General features: G+C 38.5%; 1 protein-coding gene across 1 annotated transcript in view; it reads right to left on the bottom strand.

Moving 5' to 3' along the window:
* Window positions 1-7,054: 7,054 nt before the first annotated feature.
* Window positions 7,055-15,650, bottom strand: part of LOC124281639 (rap guanine nucleotide exchange factor 4-like) — a 128,536-nt gene continuing 119,940 nt past the window's right edge. The window contains 8 exon segments of the mRNA XM_046717572.1: window positions 7,055-8,755; window positions 8,862-9,502; window positions 10,989-11,043; window positions 11,466-11,520; window positions 12,221-12,285; window positions 14,378-14,516; window positions 14,917-15,007; window positions 15,405-15,583. Coding sequence (XP_046573528.1) covers window positions 9,430-9,502; window positions 10,989-11,043; window positions 11,466-11,520; window positions 12,221-12,285; window positions 14,378-14,516; window positions 14,917-15,007; window positions 15,405-15,583 — 657 coding nt within the window. The 3' untranslated portion in view covers window positions 7,055-8,755; window positions 8,862-9,429.

Below are 15,650 nucleotides of genomic sequence, written 5' to 3'. Positions count from 1 at the left end.
AGTGGGAACCGATGACATGTGTCAACCAAGCCAGCGAGGCTGACCACCCGATCCCGTTAGTCGCCTCTTACGACAAGCATGGGTTACTGAAGGCTCATTCTAACCCTGACCTTCACGGGTTCCCGCTGAGAGTATCTGTTTGTATTGGAAGGGTGGCTTGAAAAAGTGTTTGTTATTTACCGCCGCATTTGGCAATAATCAAGGTAGATGATGGTTATCTGTAAATAATCGAGTCTGGAACACACAATCCAGTGACTGACGTGACGAGCATCGATCTACGCAAATGGGATACGATGGCATGCTTGAGACAAGTCAGCGAGCCTGATAGCTGTTGATGGTGACACAGGTGTCCTGTTATGGGTTTCTATGGCTGTTGATGGTGGATGGTGACATAGGTGTGTGGTTATGGGTTTCTATGGCTATTGACGGTGGATGGTGACATAGGTGTGTGGTTATTGGTTTCTATGGCTATTGGTGGTGGATGGTGACATAGGTGTGTGGTTATGGATTTCTATGGCTGTTGATGGTGGATGGTGACATAGGTGTCTTGTTATTGGTTTCTATGGCTATTGATGGTGGATGGTGACATAGGTGTCCGGTTATGGGTTTCTATGGCTATTGACGGTGGATGGTGACATAGGTGTGTGGTTATGGGTTTCTATGGCTGTTGATGGTGATGGTGACATAGGTGTCTTGTTATAGGTTTCAATGGCTATTGATGGTGGATGGTGACATAGGTGTGTGGTTATGGGTTTCTATGGCTGTTGATGGTGATGGTGACATAGGTGTCTTGTTATGGGTTTTATGGCTATTGATGGTGGATGGTGACATAGGTGTGTGGTTATGGGTTTCTATGGCTGTTGATGGTGATGGTGACATAGGTGTCTTGTTATGGGTTTTTATGGCTATTGATGGTGGATGGTGACATAGGTGTGTGGTTATGGGTTTCTATGGCTGTTGATGGTGGATGGTGACATAGGTGTCTTGTTATGGGTTTCTATGGCTATTGATGGTGATGGTGACATAGGTGTCTTGTTATGGGGTTTTATGGCTATTGATGGTGGATGGTGACATAGGTGTCCGGTTATGGGTTTCTATGGCTATTGACGGTGGATGGTGACATAGGTGTGTGGTTATGGGTTTCTATGGCTGTTGATGGTGATGGTGACATAGGTGTCTTGTTATAGGTTTCAATGGCTATTGATGGTGGATGGTGACATAGGTGTGTGGTTATGGGTTTCTATGGCTATTGATGGTGGATGGTGACATAGGTTTCTGGTTATGGGTTTCTATGGCTATTGATGGTGGATGGTGACATAGGTGTGTGGTTATGGGTTTCTATGGCTGTTGATGGTGATGGTGACATAGGTGTCTTGTTATGGGTTTTATGGCTATTGATGGTGGATGGTGACATAGGTGTGTGGTTATGGGTTTCTATGGCTGTTGATGGTGGATGGTGACATAGGTGTCTTGTTATGGGTTTCTATGGCTATTGGTGGTAACATAGGTGTCTGGTTATGGTTTTCTATGGCTACTGATTATGACTGGTTACCTCTTTTGGGTTTCTTTTGCTATTGATGGTGGATGGTGACAGAGGTGTCGGGTTAGGGATTTGTATGGTTAATGGTGGTGACCTCTAATGAGTTTCTTTAGTTACTGGTGGAGACTTAGGTGTCCTCTCATGGGTGTCTCTGTTAACAGATGAAGTCAACAATATATGAATGAGCAAGAGAGACAGTAAATGCTTGATGTTTGGGACAGCAAATTCATCAAAAGTCAATGTTGGAATGTTAGTCAATGCAAATGTTTGAATGTTAGGCAATGTAAATGCTGGAAGGCTAGCGGCACCAAATATCGAAATGATAATGACGATATATGTTCAAATATTATCAAAAAGAACTGCTGGATAGTGGTTACAATAAGTGTTGGAAATCATTGTTGAGAAAAGACAAGACCACAGAAATGTTTTCAGATATTTATTCAGTTTTTACAATATTATCAGGGGCAGCTTCAGTCAGAAAGTAGCTGTTGAAGAAGCACCCAGTATGTACAGCACTGCCATAACTACAGCATGGCATGTAAGTCACCTTATCCATAGCAGCAGTCAAGAGTTCCTATCAAAAGAGACACCAGTAACATATCATATACACCACAAGTACTTCCTCACATTTGTACACAAGACTCTCCATGAACTTTCAACACTTCAGTAACACTTGACAATAACAAGTCATCTGACGTTGTCCAATATATACTTCAACTTTCTGAAGGTTCATTTTATCACATCACATTACAGTCAGCATTAGAGGCTCCACCCTGTGGCAAGGTGAAAAGGGTCACAAAGGTCAAAGTGTTTTCAATTTGCGGAGTTGCTTCCCTTAGTTGCCAGTATCTGCTGATTATGGGTTTGAATTCCGTATTTGTCTACTTCTGGTTCCTGGTTTTCAGGCTTAAGGGGAAATGTTTCTTCTGTTTCAGTGTGGGATTGCCTCCCAGCATAAAGAATATCAGCTGTAACTGTTTAAGTGGATGTAAACCCCAATGAGACTACTTAATCATGCACACCATATGATTTACACCAACTTTCTTTCTAGGAGTTCCTTATCACCCAGCATAAAAATGTATGGAAATTGACATCTGATAATGTAATTACACTGCTAAATATACATGAAAATCTACATCTGAATATGTGACCTCTTCTCCCAATTCAAGACATTATTTCAAAATAGGTAACCCCTCTCCCATAGCTCTAAATCTACACTCACAACTCACACGTATTTGTATTAAATTGTTATTGAAAATTATGTAAGAAGGTTCAGCATAATTATCTGAGGAGAATTAAGTGAATTCATATAAAATATTTATTCTAAACAGAATTCAGAAATTAATTCATAAGTTTCATACAAAGGCTCAGCAGAAGGGAATCAATTTCTTTCTGTCTTATGAGCGAGTGAGTTTAGTTTTACGCCAGCTTTAGCACTATTCCAGCAATATCATGGCGGGGACACCACAAATGGGCTAAACACATCGTATCCATGTGGGGAATCGAACCTGGGTCTTCAGCATAACGAGGGAACACTTTAACCACTAGACTACCTCACAGCCCCTTCTTTCTTTAGAAGGTTCAGCAGAATTTAATGAATAAATTCATGTTAACTATCATAACTCAGCAGATTAAATTAATTAATTCAATGCGGACAGATAACTGATGATTTGTAATTCCCTAAGGCCAAAAATAAACTGTGTGTTTAGGGTAACATGAAATGTGTGTTTAGGGTAACATGAAATTATAAAACAGGGTCAGTAGGTAGGGTTTATCATTTTTTTTTCTTACCTTTTTTTTAAACGCACTCGCATATTTTTCATAAAATCACATATTTATGTAATATCAGGCACCAGTTTTGAAAGAAAAGAGGGGAAACCAGTTTAAAATTTTAATAACTGAAGCAACAACACTTTCTAAATTCGACATTTATGAAAAACAAGAGTAAGTGAGCAGAGGCCCCCAACATTGGGGAGTACATACTGTTGGAATAGCAAAATGTTTCGCTGTCTTTTAAGAAAATGATAAAATAGAGTTTAGGGTTGTGAAGTTTGTGATGGGTTTGGTTGGGAAACCGTAAACACACATCTTTTTTTTTTCCCCTAAATATTTGAGTTGGAAGGCCAGAATACATAATACCAATTTCATTCAGTCTGTTAAACCGCAAGTTAAGAAGCATTTTTGTTTTCTTTGAAACAAACTGTTAATGGCATCTGTGTAGACTGACAACATTCTTGCTAAGGAGGGGAACATGTTTTTCCTTGTCACTTGGCACACTCAGACAAAAAACTGATGTAATGTGGGTTATTTAGTTTGTTCTTTACCACCGCACTCAGCAGTATTCCAGTTATATGGTGGCGATCTGTAAAAAATCAAGTCTAGACCAGACAATCCAGTGATCAGTACCATGAGCATCAATCTACCCAATTGTGATACGACCTGTGCCAACCAAGTCAGCAAGCCACTTCTTACGTCAAGCATGGGTTACTAAAGTCCAATAATAACCCCGATCTTCATGGGTTATGTTATTTAGTAGTTAATGAAACTCTAATTATCAATTTATTATTATTGTCCTCAGTATGTATGACAGTGTTTGTCATCTTAAGACTGCAACCTGTACTAACACTTGGTCTGTGAAAATACTGACAGAAACAAGCAATGGAATTGTAAATGAGCCACAATGAGATTGGAGATTCAGAACCTGTCGAAAATCTAGACACGCCTCACTTAGGGCTGTAGCATTATGGTAAGTGCTAGCGGAAGGAAAATAATTCAGTTCAGTGATCATGAGACTAGACCAGGAGCCTACATTCAGGAAGAAAATCACAGTACAGGCAGGTCATCGTGACCCCTGTCAAGGTAAATCTAACCATATCAAAACTGATAAGTGTCCACTTTTTCCCCATTTGCATTCAAAGTTTCCTCCTCTGACAAATACAGATTATTTGTGTGTCCACATCATAAAGAATCATATATCTTGTTGAGGCCAAATAAAAATAATTTTGTGGTTACAGCTCTTAAAAACTTGGGGGAGGTAGGTAGGATTATATTTTTTTTTTACATTTTAAAAAAAAATTAAGGCCTGACCAATCATATTTCTTGTTTTACAGAATTTTGTCCTCGGAAAACCTAAAGACAGGAGGGAAAAAAATAAAAATAAAATCACCAGTTCAAGTAATATCATAGTACTTTATCAATGTGTAATTGTTTATTTAATTAAGTTTGCAGCCATCATGTCGACTTTCTCTATCAGGATGACCGATGCCCGTCAGTGCCGGAAAAAACAATGGTTAATGAACCCTTATTTTATTCATACCGCTTAAGAAATATAGGGTCCACACCAGAATTCAAGGGTCGGTTGGGTAATCGGAACCACAACATTTTTTAGGCCTGACAATGGTGTTAATAATTTTCTTTTTCTTTTTGTATTAAATATATTTTCCTCCCTTAGATCCAATCAGTTGGGAAAAGTTCAAGGGTACTTTAAAGGAAAGACATAATACATTTGGTCATTGAAACAGGATCATTGATATCATGGTATTTTAAGCAGTTAGTAGAGTCTCAGTCTGTAAAACCATATAGAGTTCACATCATCATAATCATATTCAACTATCAGTCATCTTTACAGCTATGTACTTTCCCTCTGAGTATATTCATTCCTGTACCTTGCCAGTCTCTCCATATACACCATGCCCATATACAAATAAATAAACATGAACAAGATACAAATGTTAAGGAATTATAAAAATGTCATCTATCACATCCATGCCATTCATCTGTCACCTTCTGTAACTCACAGCCACACAAAGGAAGCAGTTGCTATGACAACAGCAGGAAGATGGTACTTAATCATCATTTCCTCTAGTTTCCCAAATAAGATTATAACAAAACATAATGACCCAGAAATTCATGTGAAAGATAGCCAGTTCAATATATGAAACAACATATGCATATCAACTCACACATTTTGCATCAGGCTAAAGTTTAAACAACTGACAGTCATTTCTCAGTCACATTAGATGTTTATCTGCTTTCATCTTAATCATTTTCTTTCAATATCTAGCCTACCCTAAATTCGCGATTTTTGTGTGAAAACACACTGATTGAGTGAAATGAATAGATAAGATAAAATAGACAAGATTTAATTTCCTATACCATTATTGTTAATTAGTTGTCATGTCAGCAGTGCCCACATGATAGTTTCGCAGTTTAATATATTGTATGAACAACCTTTCTTGTTGTGAATAAGTATGTTCAAGGGAATAACAGAGTCGAAAATGGTTTTGAGATTACTTTTTTCTCTTCCTCTTCAAATTGTTTTGCAGCTAACAGTAATGTAGCATTGAGTGCCCTTTTTGTTGTATATTTGTAGTTTAATGCCAAATTCAGAAATATTACAATAACATGGCGTCAGCCTATAAATAATGGAGTCCGTACCAGGCAAACCAGAGTATGATATGCTGAGTAATTCTCTGCCAAACGGGTGAGTTAGTGATTCTGACAATCCAATCTGTCTGATTGCCGAGTACATCTAACAGGGCTCTAGGACCAATGTTAACCTGGAATTGACACTGGTCTAGAACAACACTAGAATGCTTGTGCTTATTATCATTATAATGGCGTGTTAAGTGAGAGTGAGTGAGTAAGTTTATTTTTACAGTGCACTCAGAAATCCATATATATGGCAGTGGTCTGTAAATAATCAAATCTGGACCAGACTACCCAGTGATCAACAGCATGAGCATCGATCTACACACCTGGGATACGATAACATGTGTAAACCAAGTCAGCGAGCCTGACCACCTGATCCTGTTAGTCGCTTCTACGATAAGCATGAGTTACTAAAGATCAATTCTAACCCGGATCTTCACAGGTGCATGTTCAAAGATCCCTGTCACTTTTTGCCTGCTTAATTCGCACAACAGCAGTACATTTTAAATAGTCAAAAATATTCAAAGATATTTACTAAATTGAGGTCACAGAATAATTCAATCATTAAAGGTTTTAGATCTAGAAGCAATATTAGCATGTCACTATTCCAAGATTTCCCAATGATCAATAATTTTGTAAACAAACATACTGTTTAAAACAAAAACTCAGAGAATTAGAATAACTGTTGATTGTAGTAGCTTGACATTAAATACTGACACATTCTGTTAGGCATTCTATCAGCAGAAATACCTCATTCAGAAACCTATTTAGGTGACAACCTGTAATTAAAAGTGTAACAAAATGGTTGTTGTATATAAAAACAAAATTTAAGATGTTGTTACCAAGACAAAAAGGGCAAATGTTTCAGCTATTTCTTTGAATTCAGACACATACTCAACCATCCTTTTCTTTGAAAAGAAAAGCATTACAGATACATCTGCACAAAATTATTCCCTCTGACCTAATTAATAACAGGAATAACATGGCATTTCTACTTAACCTACAGAAAGATGTTCTTCCTATTAGACCTAATGGCAGATATGTTATTTCGTATTTGATCTACAATAGGATGGGTTTTTTTTCTCCATTTTATCTACAGAAAGATGTTCTTCCGGTTTGACCTAAAGAACATTTTTTGGACTAAAGAAACACTGTCTTCCCATTTGACCTTCATTATGACCTTTCCCATTTTTTAAGTGTTTTCCCATTTGACCTATGAGAAATGGCTTACCAATTTGACCTACAGAAAGATGCTTTCCCATTTGACCTACAGAAATATGCTTTCCCATTTGGCCTACAGATAGATGCTTTCACATTTGATCTACAGAAAGATGCTTTCCCATTTGACCTACAGAAAGATGCTTTCCCATATGACCGATAAGAAATGGCTTTCCCATTGGACCTACAGAAAGATGCTTTCCCATTGCACCTACAGAAAGATGCTTTCCCATTGGACCTACAGCAAGATACTTTCCCATTTGCCCTATAAATAGATGCTTTCCCATTTGGCCTACAGATAAGTGCTTTCCCATTTGACCTACAGATAGATGCTTTCCCATCTGACCTTGAAATAGATGCTTTCCCATTTGATCAACATGTAGATGACTTTCCCACTGATCAAAATATATGTTTTCCCGTTTACCAATCATTCAGTTAACATCTTATTCCACATAACACAACAATAAAACAGTGGATATATCACATGAACATCATCTTGGCATATTATCTGGATAATATCACAACCATTGGGTATAACAAACATGAGAACATTGAATCAGCTGGACCAACTTGAAGCTACTTCCCATAGTGATCACATATCTTTCCAAGGTGATAGCATATCTACCCAAGGTGATAGCATATCTTCCCCTGGTGATAGCAAATCTTCCTAAGGTAATAACATATTTTCCCTTGGTGATAGCATATCTTCCCAAGGTAATAACATATTTTCCCCTGGTGATCGCATATCTTCCCCTGGTGATAGCATATTTTCAAAAGGTGATAGCATATTTTCCCTTGGTGAAAGCTTATCTTCCCTTGGTGATAGTATATCTTCCCAATGTAATGGCATGTCTTCCCCTGGTGATAGCATATCTTCCCAATGTAATGGCATGTCTTTCGCTGGTGATAGATATCTACCCAAGGTGATAGCATATCTTCCCCTGGTGATATCATATCTTCCCAAGGTGATAGCATACTTTCCTCTGGTGGTAGCATATCTTTACAAAGTGATATCTACCCAAGGTGATACCATATCCTCCCCTGGTGATAGCATATCTTCCCAAGGTGATAGCATATCTTTGCAAGGTGAAAGCATATCTTCCCCTGGTGAAGTTTCCTCCTACAGAGATAATATTTCAACCTATAAGAATAACACATCTTGCCATGACCATAACATTTCATGATTTTTTGCGACACCATGTGTTCGCATGTTGACAACATATCTTCCCATGGTCATAACATCTCCTTCCATGGTCATTACACATCTACTCATGATGATAACATAATAATTCTTCCCATGATGATAACAAATCCTCCCATGGTGATAACATATCTTCCCATAGTATTAAACATGGCCTTCCATGGCAATTGCACATCTACTCATGGTGATAACATCGCTTTCTAGAGTGAACCATATCTTATGGTGATAACATCTCTTCCCATGGCTATGACATCGCTTCCCATGGCAATAACATCACGATCTATGGTGATAACATCTCTTCCCATATGGCTATGACATCACAACCTACAGTGTAACATCTCTTCCCATGGCTATGACATCACAACCTATGGTGATAACATCTCTTCCCATGGCTGTGACATCACAACCTATGGTGATAACATCTCTTCCCATGGCTACGACGATTTATTTCCATGGCTATGACATCACAACCTATGGTGATAACATCTCTTCCCATGGCTATGACATCACAACCTATGGTGATAACATCTCTTCCTATGGCTATGACATCACTACCTTTGGTGATAACATCTCTTCCCATGGCTATGACATCACAACCTATGGTGATAACATCTCTTCCCATGGCTATGACATCACAACCTATGGTGATAACATCTCTTCCCATGGATATGACATCACAACCTATGGTGATAACATTTCTTCCCATGGCTATGACATCACTACCTATAGTGATAACATCTTCCCATGGCTATGACATCACAACCTATGGTGATAACACCTCTTCCCATGGCTATGACATCACAACCTATGGTGATAACATCTCTTCCCATGGCTATGACATCTCCTCGCATGACAACAACATCTGTTCCTTAAAGGTTTCTCTGCTCCCGGTCACGTATCCTCACTACAGCCAGTGTTGGTGGATGACACTGAAGTGGAGATGTCCAAGGTTTCAAGGCACAGTATGGGTTATTGAGGAACATTGCTGAGCATCCAGCAGGGCCAACACATGTAATAACATCTAACACCCCACTGAGTGTCATGTCCTCCGTGGCTCAAGTTTATGAGACAGCTGAGTTAAAGTCCTCTGATTGTCTATCACACTGAGATTCCTGAAACAGAAAACACTTGATCTTACTTTAAGAAAACTTTCATACTTTTTGTTAGTTGTATGTCAATAGCAGATATGTTATAGCTAAATGACAGCAGTCTGTAAATAATCAAGCCTGGATCAGATCAGTGTGTACTGGGTGTATTGAGCTCCTTGATCAATCACTGTGTACTGGGTGTATTACGATCCTTGATCAATAAGTGCCTACTGGGTGTATTAAGATCCTTGATCAATAAGTGCCTACTGGGTGTATTAAGATCCTTGATCAATAAGTGCCTACTGCGTGTATTGAGATCCTTGATCACTCAGTGTGTACAAGATGTATTGAACTCCTTGATCAATCAGTGTATACTGAGTGTATTGAGATCCTTGATCAATCAGTGTGTACTGGATGTTTAAGATTCTTGATCAATCAGTGTGTACTGGGTGTATTGAGTTCCTTGGTCAATCAGTGCCTACTGGGAGTATTGAGATCCTTGATCAATCAGTGCCTACTGGATATTGAGTTCCTTGATCAATCAGTGACTGGGTGTTCTTGATCAATCAGTGCCGACTGGGTGTATTGAGATCCTTGATCAATCAGTGTGTACTGGGTGTATTAAGATCCTTGATCAATCAGTGCCTACTGGGTGTATTGAGCTCCTTGATCAATCAGTGTGTACTGGGTGTATTGAGATCCTTGATCAATCAGTGTGTACTGGGTGAGATTGAAGTGCCTTGATCCTTGATCAATCAGTGCCTACTGGTGTATTAAGATCCTTGATCAATCAGTGCCTACTGGGTGTATTGAGCTCCTTGATCAATCAGTGCGTACTGGGTGTATTGAGATCCTTGATCAATCAGTGTGTACTGGGTGTATTGAGTTCCTTGATCAATCAGTGCCTACTGGGAGTATTGAGCTCCTTGATCAATCAGTGCCTACTGGGTGTATTGAGATCCTTGATCAATCAGTGCCTACTGGGAGTATTGAGCCTTGATCAATCAGTGTGTACTGGGTGTATTGAGTTCCTTGATCAATCAGTGCCTACTGGGTGTATTGAGTTCCTTGATCAATCAGTGCCTACTGGGAGTATTGAGCTCCTTGATCAATCAGTGCCTACTGGGTGTATTGAGCTCCTTGATCAATCAGTGCCTACTGGGAGTATTGAGCTCCTTGATCAATCAGTGCCTACTGGGAGTATTGAGCTCCTTGATCAATCAGTGCCTACTGGGTGTATTGAGCTCCTTGATCAATCAGTGCCTACTGGGAGTATTGAGCTCCTTGATCAATCAGTGTGTACTGGGAGTATTGAGCTCCTTGATCAATCAGTGAGCCCTACTGGGACTGTATTGAGCTCCTTGATCAATCAGTGCCTACTGGGTGAGCTATCAATCAGTGCCTACTGCTCCTTGATCAATCAGTGTGTACTGGGTGTATTGAGCTCCTTGATCAATCAGTGCCTACTGGGAGTATTGAGCTCCTTGATCAATCAGTGTGTCCTCCTTACCTGACATAGCTCCTCACATCAGGGCTTGTCTTCAGTGATGGGGGAAGCTCCATATCTGGACATAATTCATAACAGATGTCAGCATACATAAACAATTGCCACAACCATTCAGTGATCTACTGGAGCTAAATACTTATCTCACAGAACATTTGGCACTGTTAAGTGTACAATTAAAACAGTTCAAAAGAAAAATAAAGATGAGTGGGTTCCTCTGTCAATGAAATGTCACTTGGCTTCATTTTGTTACTATCTTGATTCAGGAAAATTATCTTGAAGACCATCCTGGTCTGAAAGCTTTCTTCCCTCCAACTGAGATGTTAGAAGCCTTGAAACTGGTTGGCTGATGAGGACATTCTCTCAATGCAGCCTACTTTGGAGATTTCATCAGATTTTCAAGAAGTCAGATATCATTTTGAAGTAAAAGATCAATGAACTAAGATTGATGGCCAAAAGGAGAGTGATGGGCAAATGACCTACCAAAAGGTACACTGCGACACACACGCACTGTCTTTATCGTCTGGCCAATCATGTGCTACAACATAATACAACAATATAATATATTTGGAAATGACTCTTGCATGGCTGTTTTACAGGTGTTGTAGAACATTTAACCATGACATAGAACATTAACTTCATTGGCAGGAAAAAGTGTTTCTGATCGTAAACGTAAAGTCTTTCCTCAGACACAGCTGGGTATGGCAGTGACAAACAGACCCACACCTCAGAGCTCTGATAGTCCCATCCTCGTAAAACTGACATTAATAATAATAATGATATTAATAATAATAATAATAATAATATCAGCATATTTGTATCACGCATATAGCCATTCCAGAGCATGCTCAAAGCACACAAACTACAATCTGATTATCATTACCCTTGATAACACAAGCTGCCTGTGAGGTGCTAGAAGGTTAAAAGTCACATGACTAATCCCACCGGGTACCCATTTTCTGCAGGGTGAATATTCAGATCAAGTTAGATAAACTTTGACAAAAACATCACAAAATGACATATCAAATAGTTCTGTGAAGTTAGAATATGAAAATGAAACATAATGACAAGTAAATATATGCAGCTGCATTCATTTTCCTGTCATTCAAGTAGGTCTCATTTTTTAACTGCAAGCCTACAAATATATCAGCACTGACGTGCGTTAATCCTTGGAAATTAATTTCATTACTGAGGTACCATGGGTTTGGAACTAGTAACTTTATTATTTTTCAACTTACCATCTTCTCAAAGTTGACCAGACGGTCAAAGTAGGTCTTATTTCCTTCATGGGTGAAGGTCATATCTAGAAAAACATCAACAACAATGATAATGATATATAAGACATCCGCAACACTTTATTGTACTGCCAAACAATATGGACACTACATACATGACCACCATCCTGTTGGGATCAGTTCTGTGTTCCACTTTCACTTTCATAAAGTATATACTTAATCACAGTATATCCCCTATTCACAGCTGCTGGGGATATGGACTTGTTTCATATTCCTGCCCAAGATATGTGTGAACAATCTTGAACTGGAAAAGGATATGTATCTTGTGACAAACTCAGCGATGGTCAGTTAGTTATAAGGTGGGTTCTAAGGTGCCTAGCGGTTAGAACAATAAAAAAAAAATACATTATTAGACAATAAAGGTATAGTTTTTTGATGACGTAACAATTGAATGACATTATCCCGTCACTGCGCCATTCTAGTGTGCCCCCTTGTAATCGAACCATTTTACATTACGGCACAACGTAAGCGACGTCACGATGCATGTTAGTTGTCATCGCCTCGTACAGCCTCCTACAGTAAACTACTACGTTGCATCCCGTTTCTTGGTTTGCAGTTGCTTCACTCACCTAACATCGCTGGTGGAAACATTACGTTTATGTTTTCTGACGTTCATAATAATTTAGAGAAGATATTTAATCCGAACGTAAACCGTCATTAAACTGTTTATCATTTGTTTTTCTGGTAACGTTCGTCTTAATGTAGGGGGCCAGACACATCAATAGAACAGCGCGCCAGTTAGCCCTGTGCGAGGATTCTTAATTTAGGTCACCGACATCGTCGTTTGTTTTCTGCCTTAAATTAATCGTAATTATCCTTAGAAAGTATTATATTTGGCATCTTAGAAAAGAAATACAGTTCGCTCTACCACCATGTATAGTGTAATAAAACACACTTTCGGCCTGAACTATTATGAGGTTTACGTACTCGGACGCAAGCGTCCTCGTGCTTTAACTATAATAGTTCAGGCGTCCGAGTGCGTTAACGTCATAATAGTTCAGGGCGATAGTGTGTTTTATTACACTATACATGGTGGTAGAGCGAACTGTATTTCTTAAATACATACATATTGTAACCCTGAAGAATTTCCATTAACAATTTCATCAATCACATTTTCTAGAAAAAAATTAAACATTTCTTAGTTTGTTATCCTGTTCTGAATAATATAAAATAATCAGAATAGTAGACAGAAAAAAAAAACAGTAATAGTAAGACAATAGCAGTAATAAATGCCAGAAGTTTATAGACAGGAATAGCTATAGTGAATAATCAGACAGGAATAGCTCTAATGAATAATCGGACAGGAATAGCAATAATGAATAGTCAGACAGGAATAGCTCTAATGAATAATCAGACAGGAATAGCTCTAAAGAAAAATCAGACAGGAATAGCTCTAAAGAATAATCAGACAGGAATAGCTCTAAAGAATAATCAGACAGGAATAGCTCTAATGAATAATCAGACAGGAATAGCTCTAAAGGATAATCAGACAGGAATAGCTCTAATGAATAATCAGACAGGAATAGCACTAATGAATAGTCAGATAGGAATAGCACTAATGAATAATCAGACAGGAATAGCTCTAAAGAATAATCCGACAGGAATAGCTCTAAAGAAAAATCCGACAGGAATAGCTCTAAAGAATAATCAGACAGGAATAGCTCTAATGAATAATCAGACAGGAATAGCTCTAATGAATAATCAGACAGGAATAGCTCTAATGAATAATCATACAGGAATAGCAATAATGAATAATCAGACAGGAATAGCTCTAAAGAATAATCAGAGAGGAATGACAGTAGTTAATAGACAGGATTAGCACTAATGAATAGTCAGATAGGAATAGCACTAATGAATAATCAGACAGGAATAGCACTAATGAATAGTCAGATAGGAATAGCACTAATGAATAGTCAGATAGGAATGACCGTAGTTCATATGAAAAGCACTAATTAAGACTGGAATTGCAGACTTAGTGAATAGACAATGTCAGGAGTGAATAGTTAGACAGGAATACCAGACTTTGTTTTCATCAGGCCAGAGGTATACAGATGAATTATTGCTGTGTAAAAACTACAAACAAGTAAAACAAGCACTAGCCTTTCATCAGGAGTGGCATGAAAGGAATGATTGGAGGAGTCATCTTGGAAGCATTCACTCTGTATGATCGGTGGTTGCGGGATGGGTCCATGTTAGTTTCAAACTCAGCAAACATTCGTTTGAACTTGTTTGGCAACTTCTGAAAAGAGGAAGAAAAGTAATATAGATAACTTGTATGTACTCAAACAAGTCATTCAAAGTTACTTCAAAAGGTTTGATCTACTTTGGCTTTTGTTTCACATCTCACACTTTGTAAAATTGACATTTGTTAAAAAAACACATTAAGAAATCTGTTTTGTGAAGTTAATTTCCATCGAAACAAAATCGTATAAACGTTAACTCATACTGCCACATTGATGTCACAATGTGCCCACACCCCATCACGCTTTGTGCCCAATCCAATCTACCAAATGTGATGTTCATGTAATTCTTTATGCAGTAATGTGTAATTTATCCAAGGTTAAATTCATTCAAATATTTCTCTTGGTTTGCACTGCATGTTGTTTGGTTGAGCTTGCCACAGGGCCAGCAAGAGTTACCTCCCATGTCTGTGACAGCCTGCTGACTGCTATGTTGCTCAGTCCCATCACAATGGCAAAGAAGGACTGAATGTTCTTATGCTCTTTGCAACTGAAACGAATAAAAGTCATGATGATGATGATGATGATGATGATGACTACTAACACAAGTTCTCTTTAAAAATTACATATAACGGATGTAATGAAACTTAAAACATATTTTTTAACCAGTGAAGATCTGTTTTGAATTGATCTTCAGTATGTTACCCATGCTTGTCGTAAACTAACAGGATCAATGGTTGACACATGTTGTTGATCCCAATTGCATTGTCTCAGACCAGACTTGATCATTGATTGTCTGGACAGACTTCGATTATTTACAGACCACCGCCATATACCTGGAATATTGCTGAGTGTGGCGTAAAACTAAACTCGCTCACTAAAACATATTCATTCCAATTCTGGTTGTGACACAAACACCATTCCAGACAGGGCATCCAACAACTCACTGTGCAGCGATCTTGATGAACTTGCGAAGCAGCTGGACCCGTTTGCTGACATTCTGTGTTAGCACCATCTCCGTGACGACCCAGTACTGGATCTCATTGAAGCGTCGGAGAAACAAGTCCAGGTTGGCTGTGATTTTGTTGAACTTATGACGACCAAACACATGATAGATCAGCTCATACTGTGTACAAAAACAGAAATGGAGGAAATATAATCAGAACAGTGGGAAAAGAAAATCAGATGAGTTT

This window comes from Haliotis rubra, unplaced genomic scaffold (genome assembly GCF_003918875.1).
Source record: "Haliotis rubra isolate DU_JTF1 unplaced genomic scaffold, ASM391887v1 Scf287, whole genome shotgun sequence".
NCBI classification, from domain to species: Eukaryota; Metazoa; Mollusca; class Gastropoda; order Lepetellida; family Haliotidae; genus Haliotis; species Haliotis rubra.
Note: the sequence above shows the minus strand (reverse complement) of the source record. Positions and strands in the feature narration are given on the sequence as shown.